Source organism: Tenrec ecaudatus, chromosome 1, assembly GCF_050624435.1.
Source record: "Tenrec ecaudatus isolate mTenEca1 chromosome 1, mTenEca1.hap1, whole genome shotgun sequence".
Lineage (NCBI taxonomy): Eukaryota > Metazoa > Chordata > Mammalia > Afrosoricida > Tenrecidae > Tenrec > Tenrec ecaudatus.
Genome location: NC_134530.1, coordinates 21,788,235 through 21,796,166, shown reverse-complemented (window position 1 = coordinate 21,796,166; position 7,932 = coordinate 21,788,235). Strand labels below are relative to the sequence as shown.

General features: G+C 48.1%; 1 protein-coding gene across 1 annotated transcript; it reads right to left on the bottom strand.

Moving 5' to 3' along the window:
• Positions 1–6,598: 6,598 nt before the first annotated feature.
• LOC142432463 (olfactory receptor 10H1-like) lies at positions 6,599–7,608 on the bottom strand. Its single transcript, XM_075537703.1, has one exon. It carries the CDS (start codon positions 7,544–7,546, stop codon positions 6,599–6,601), a length of 948 nt encoding a protein of 315 aa, XP_075393818.1. The 5' UTR covers positions 7,547–7,608.
• Positions 7,609–7,932: the final 324 nt, after the last annotated feature.

The following is a 7,932-nucleotide window of genomic DNA, read 5'->3' as shown; positions in this document are numbered from 1 at the left end:
CCGTTGTGTCGGGAGAGTGAGCATCATAGAGTTCCAATTTAATAAGAGAAGGTATTCATGCATTGAGGGAGTGTTTGAGTAGAGGCCCAAGGTCCTTCCGCCACCTTAATACTTGACCTATAAATATAGACACATAGATCTATTTCCCCATCCTCCTATATATATTTGCATGTACATGTCTTTGTCTAGACCTCCATGAATGCCCTTTGACTCCTAGCTCTTTCCTCCATCTCCCTTGACTTTCCTCCTGCCCTACTACCATGCTTCGTCGCCACCTGGGCTAGAGTATACCTCTTCTCTAAGCAACCTTACCCTTGATCATTTCCCACCAGGCCTGCCACTCCCCCTTCTCTACCATTTGGGGTCCCATGTTTTTCCCTTGTCCCTGGGTTTGTTAACACCACTTCCTTACCCCCCTTAACCCCCACCCCAAGTCCCCCCGGAACTGTCGGTCCCGTTGTTTTTCCTCCAGATAGTTCATCCAGCCTGTCCTATTCAGACAGACCTGTGGAGACACTAACATGCACGAAAACAAGACAGAGGAAAACAAAGCAACAGTATGCAACCAGACAACAAAACAACAAAAACAAACCACTGACAAAGACAGAACAAAACAGTTCACAAGAGAAAAGCTTGTAGTTAGTTCAGGGATCGTTTGCTGGCCCTTAGGAGCATTTTCCAGTCCAGTCTGTTGGGGCACCACGCCCTGGCCCCAAAGTCCACTTTCAGCATTCCCTGGGGACCTTGCCACTCCATTCCCTTGCTGTTCCGCTGCACCCCCCCAGTGCTTTGCCTTGGTGTGGTGGGATCAGGTCAGGTGCAATTCCCACACTGTGTCTCTGGTGCAGTCCCCTGTATCGCCCTTAGTCACTGATTGGCATCATTTCTCATAGTGGGGCCAGCCCTGTTGTTCTCTCTGTGGACTGGCTGCTCTACTCAGGAACATCATCCTCACGGCCTGGTGGGCCAGGCTGTGCTCCACTCTCTCCTCCTGCCCCTTCATCTTCTCCCGTGTGCTCTGATCAGATATGTTCATCTCCCGGAGCTGCAGAGTCAATGTCGTCCTTTGGAACAAATTCTTTTCGGGGGAGGGGCAGGAATCCACTTAATTTATGGTGCTGGGGCCAGTCTCCCAGACCTCTCCACTGGTTCCCTACTCCACGCCGGGATATTGCATTCACACCTTGTGACACTGGGTTGAAGTCTGGTCCCACTTTCCCTGTGGAGATATAAACAATACCCTCCTCTTGGGTGGATTAATGCCCCATGACCCCACTACCCTTTTCTTCCTTGTATTCATCCTTTTGTTTTCCTTTCCCCACCTCCTCCACCATTGTCTACCATGTACATCCCTGGTTTTGGTCTGGTCTCTTCCATACTACACAGTCTTCACCCCTCTGCTCCCAATTTTTATAACACTAGTTAGGAGATGGAGATTACCTTTTTTAAAATAATCTTTTTATTGGGGGCTCTTACAACTCTTATCACAATCCATGCATATATCCATTGTGTGAAGCACATTTGTACATTTGTTGCCATCATCATTCTCAGAACATTTGCTGTCTACTTGATCCCTTGGTATCAGCTTCTCATTTCCACCCCCCTCGCTCCCCACTCTCTTCCCTCATCCTTGATAATTTGTAAATTATTATTTTTTTCCTGTCTAGCACGGTCTGACGTCTGCCCTTCACCCACTTTTTTTGTGGTCCGTCCTCCAGGGAGGGGGTTATAGGTAGATCATTGTGATCAGTTCCCCCTTCCTCCCCCACTTTCCCCTTGGAGATTACCTTACAGAGAAAACAACAACAACAAACAGCCAGCTTGGCACCATCCAGTGCACTCATGTAAAGTCTACAACACAGTGGATTTGAATACAGTCCCAGAGATGCACGACTCTCACTGTAGTCAATTGTAGAGCACATGTCATCCCCTCCCTTTCCCTTTAGCTAAGTCCCCTAACCTTCCGGCCAGTACAGCCACTCATTGACTTTCCAAACGTCCTATGCAATGTGGCTCTTCTGAGTACTTCCTGTACATGAGTCACCTCCCATATGCCCCGAGGGCACAGTGCTTCCGTGCTTGGCTGTTAAGCGAAAGGCCAGTGGTTAGACCTATCGTCACACCATGAGAGAAGGATGTGGCAATCTGCCTTCATACAGATCTGCAGCCTGGATAGCCCACGTGGCAATTCTACCCTCGTCTGTCCTGTTGCTACGAGTGAGCACAGACTGGAGGGCAATTGGATCGAACAGTCTTTACAGTTTCCTTGTTCTTGCTCTCAATATACTCTGTGACCTTCTGTATCTGCTGCTTCCACTCTGTGACCTTCTGTAGCTGCTGCTTCCACTCAGCCTATTTTCAAGGTTCATCCACTTGTATTGGAGTGGTACATAGCCCATTTGTGATGGGAAATGAGGCTACGGGGTGCGATGTGACTTATCCACAGCCACTTCGGTTCATCAGTTAACCTCTGGGCTCTCTGCCAGCAACTGAGAGCATTTCCCTTGACTTCTTGAGTGAGCAAAGTGTCACCTAGCTGCCTTCCCATCAGTTATTAACACGTGATGGATCAGGTGGTCCATCCACAGATGCCGGGAGCCCACAGAGAGGAGGTGCTTTCTAAAGGAAGGGTTTCTGGGAGAAGCATGGCTGGAGAGGCCCTTCCAATGAAGCCCCATGATGGACACAGCCTCATCCCCACGGTCCCACGCCCTCAGCTGCACTGATTACGCAAATGGACTGTCAACGATGGATTATACCAACCGGTTATGTCCCCATTGCACACCACTCCCTCTGATCCCAAGCTCCTCCAGCAAAATTGGAAATGATGACATCACGCTGTTGTAAATTGGTGCCAAGTCAGTTCCGGATTATGGTAGCCTCGTGTAGGATAGAACAAAACGTTCAGTGGGGTTTTCAGTCCAAAAAAAGTCTAAGAAAAAAGGCTTGTGATTTACATCTAAAAACCAGACAACTAAAAAACAAACAAACAATAGCAAAGAACGGACCATTTAAAAACCATTCTAAACCAATATAATGCTGGGAAATGAGCCCCTTATATTAGAAAGCACTCAAAATAATGCATTGACCACCATAGACTTGAACTCTGGGCAATGTTTTGTTCTGTTGTACACCTAGTTGCAAATGGGAGGACGGTGTGTGTGTGTGTGTGTGTGTGTGTGTGTGTGTGTGTGTGTGATTGGGGGCAAAATGGGGGGGGCAAAGAGAGACAGAGGCAATAGTGACCATGTGGGTATTGAAGAGTTGAGGTTTGGGACATGCTAAATTTGAGAAGCCTACTCAATATCCATGTGGAGTTGCTGGGCAGATCATTGTAGAGGGCTAAAGATATTCAAGAGTATAGGACTGAACAAAATGTTCTGAAATTAATTGTGGTGGTGATAATTATTTTCGATATATTTAAACCAGTGGAAAAGAAAAAATATTAGGGGGCATCTGTGTGTAGATAAAATCTGTGAGACTGGATGGGCCCATGAGACCGAATGAAACTCATAAAGCCATGAGGTGGCAGGGGACCAATGGAGAGAGTAGCCCCATAATAGAACAGGAGGCAGGATTTGAACCTTGGTCCTTCGGATCTCAGATACAGTTCCTCACATACCTTTCCACTCCACGAGCAGTTAAGTTTCTCATAATCAATCAGTTGCCATCAATTTGATTCTGATTCCTTTAAATTATTCTCCTTAGGGCTTTCACAGCTGATTTTTGGGAAGTAAGTCACTAGATCACTTTCCTTCAGAGGTGCCTCTGGGTAGATTTGAACTCCTCACCTTTTGGTTAGCATTTAAATGTTTAACCATTCGCACCACCCAGGAACTAAATTTCTCATAGTCAATACATACATGGACATCCTGGTTCATTCGGGGTTGTGGGGATTCAATAGTCTGCCCAAGAAATGTTCCAAGAAGCCTGCTGGTCCTGGGTACAGTGCTGAACAAAATCGACAGGATCTCCAGCCTCATGAACTTGAAGCTGAAGGGAGAGTCACAACCAAGCACAACCCATTAGGTGCCTGACTTGTTCTGGGTACTCAACTGCTTTCTAGATTCCCTTTCTCTTTGGGTACTAGGAGGGTCAGAGTCCAAGCTGGTGTTTAATTAACAAAATGATGAAAGATCTTTGTTTTTGTCTTTTTACTCTCCCCTGGGGCTTGTTTGTTTGTTGTATTTTGCCTAGAGGAAGAGAGCATCTTACCTCCATGTGAGTGACTGAGAAATCCCTGCAAGACCACCAATGATTTCAAGATCAAGTAGAAGTATTCCACCAGTACTCTGAGGATCCATGCTCCTGGGCATGGTGTATTGTAGGGACCCACCAGTGTCGTGAGAGCAGCACTAGTGGTGCAGCGCTTAAGTGCTTGGCTCCTAATGGAAAATCAGAGGTTCAAACTCAAGCTTCTCTGCAGGAGAGAGAATTAGAAGTCTGCTTTGGTAAAGATTACAGCTTCGGAAGCCCCATGTGGCCGTTCTAATCTGTCCTACTGGTGTCTGGGAGTCCGAATGAACTTGAAGGCAATGGGTACCAGAGCCATAGGAGACTCTTAGGATATTGACTTGCAGATGGACCAGACCCCCAGGTAGGTGAGCGACAAAGCTCAGGTCAGAAGACAGCATGTGAAGCAGTGGATGCAGGAGATCTAAATAGGAAACCTCCCACTACCAACTCACAGAATCCTGGATGAGCCACACAACCCTGTGAGCTTCAGTTCCGCCTCTGTCAGTCAAGGGGTCCCTCAGCCCTGGTGAGGCTGCAAGGAGATAATGGCCATGAGGAATACTAGGGAAAGTGTTATTTCACATACATTCCATGAGCGGCAGGGGCAGCTCTGGGTTCCTAAGTCTTTCCTGAAATTATTTCTAGATGCTCCCATCCATGTTCTCAGGAGATATTTTTACAGCACAAATTTATAGAAGACTGGATTCTTTACAGCACAAACGTATGGAGAAAGACGCCTGAGAGCAAATGATGTATAGTTTTACTATGCAACTTAAAGAGAAAACACACATTTTCAACAAATTATAATTACTGTGCAATGCGGTCAACTTGAGGAGCCTTGGAGGCACCGTGGTTAAGTAGTTGGCTAGCAACCTGCGGAAGTAACTAGCAGTCCTGCCCCAGCCAGCGGTGCCTATGGAAAATGACCTGGTGATCTGCTTCCAGCAAGACGGCAGCCTGGGGAAGCCCAGGGACAGTTCTACTCTGCCACAGGTGGGGTGGGGGCTGGGGGGCCACTACACATTGGGAACGACTCCATGACACCTGATAACAGCAGGATCAACTTGAAACCCCTCTTCATTGGGAAATGAGTTGGCCAGTAAGCTGGTAGTACATTGGGCTACGTTTTCATTCTGGACGCTCCTCTCTGCATCGTGGTTTAATAAAGTATCCCACTTGGCCACTTGCTCATATGGCAGGTGATTTCTCATAGTGGGGCATACCCCCCTTGAACAAGCAAACCATAGTGCCTTGCTTTGGTCGCAGAGGCGTCCTTGACCTGGTGAGTCTGCCTGTTGCTTCTAACTATGAGTGCACAGATCTGCGCAATGCTGAAATTAAGGTGTTATTACTCTCCTCTATGGAGCTCTGGTGGTTCTGCAGGTTAGGCATTGGGCTGCAAGGTGAGAGGTTCAAACCCACTAGTCACTTCACAGAGAAGGATTTAAATCCTTGGATACCCTGTAGGTCGCTGTGCGTGAAGGTTTATACTCCTGGAAGTCCCTGTATGGTCCACACAGTTTGCACTTGACTACTAACCTAAGGTTGGCCATTCAAACTCACCTCGTGACTCCTTGAAAGAATTACCTGATGATTTACTTCGGTAGAAATTAGTCAAGACTGAGGGGCTGATACCAAGAATGGGGGCTCGAGTAGAAAGAAGCTGTCTTGAAAATGGTTATGGCAACAAATGTACAAATGTGCTGGAAACAACCGATGTGTGTCTGGATTGTGATAAGAGTTGTATGAGCCCTCAATAAAATGATTTTTAAAAGAGAGAAAGAAATTACTCACGAAAACACTCTACTCTGTAACACATGGGATTGCCATGAGTCAGAATCGACTCCATCTCTACAGGATGTTTTGCTTCGTTGGTTACTCTTCTCTGTTGTAGTCTGGTGGAGTGTTTGTCCTTTCACACAATTTGCCAAGAAGACAGTAAAAACAATCCAGAAAAACTAAATCCAATTTCCCTCGAGTCCATTCTGACTGATAGCAAGCCTATGGGACAGAGTAGCACCCCCACCCCCAAGGCTCCCAAGGCTGTCAATCTTGACAGAAGCAGATTGCCATGGTCTTTCTCCTGTGGAGAAGCTGATTGCTTGATCACCGTGCCACCAGGGAGAAGGCAGGGCCACAACATCTCCACGAGGACGGTGACCAGATTTTAACAATGGTAATGCGGGGCACCATTGATAAAACTCATATCCTGGCGAAATAGCCACACGGCAGCCGAAAACCGTATACCCTAGCTTGTCATGCATTCTTTCCAAAAATCGAGACTTTAAAAAAATGCAGCGGGATGCGGGAAAAATTGTTAAAAATCGGGATTGTCCTGCCAAAAGCGGGACATCTGGTCACCTCACAATTTTTCTGGGCCGAGTTTGCTCAGGAAGGTCTTGCTCATGGCGTTCTTCAGCTCCTTGTTCCTGAGACTGAAGATGATGGGGCTGAGGAAGGGCGTGAGGACTGTGTAGGTGGTGCCCATGAGGGTGTCCCCTTCCAGAGACTGGGGGCCCTTGGGTTTGAGGTAGATGACAGAGGCGAAACCATAGTGCACAATGACGACGGTGAGGTGGGACGCACACGTGGAGAAGGCTTTGTGCCGACCCTCGGCAGAGGGGATTTTCAAGATGGCGGCCACGATGAAGGCGTAGGAGAGGAGGATGAGGAGAAAGCAGCCCAGCAGGGCTGTGATGCACACCAGGCCCACGCCCTTGGCCACAGCTGGCACATTCGCTCCGCAGGCCAACTTCAACAGTGGCGGCACATGACAAGCAAAATGGTGGATCTCATTGGGTCCACAGAAGGTGAGGTTGAAGATGGCCGTGGTCACCACCATCCCCATGATGGCACCCCCAATCCAGGACCAGGTCACCAGGTGGGCACAGCCCTGGGGACTCATGAGGACGTTGTAGCGCAGCGGGTGGCAGATGGCCACATAGCGGTCATAGCCCATGACGGTGAGCAGGAAGGAGTGGGTGAAGCCAAATGTGAAGGAGAAGAACATTTGGCTGGCACAGGCCGCGAGGGCAATGACAGAACGGGTGGACAGCAGGTCGACCAGCATGCGGGGGATGATGGCGAAGGTGTAGAGGATCTCGGAGATGGAGAGGGCACACAGGAAGAGGTACATGGGCGTGTGGAGGCTGCGCTCGCTCCAGATGGTGGCCATGATGAGCAGGTTCCCCAGCAGCGTGAACAGGTACATCAGCAGGAACAGCAGGAAGAACATCAGCTGAAGCTGGGGGAAAGTGGAGAAGCCGATGAGGATGAACTCAGAAACAGCTGAGTGGTTGACTCCCAGCATGGGGACTGCACCTGGGTACAGATGTGATAAGGAGGGGGGGTCAATGGATGGATCAAAGTCATGAGCTTCCATCAGATGGGGACCCCCTCAAATTGCTTCTGCGGATCAATGATTGCAGCTATCATGGATTGAGTGACAACTCCATGTCTTGTGTAAATTCTTTCATCAGTCCAGTGAAGAAGACACCTTTTTTGTAAACCTCTATTTTGAGTGTCTTGAGTGTATCCTCTGAGAACATTGGGGTAGAGCTAGGTTAAGCCACTTGCTCAAGTTGACATTATGGAAATGATTGCCTTAAACACTTGATTGGACGGAGTCCCAAGATTTTCCCCTATTTTCATTTTGGGATAAAACCTCTGTCCTATCCCCAAATGGAACTCTTGCTT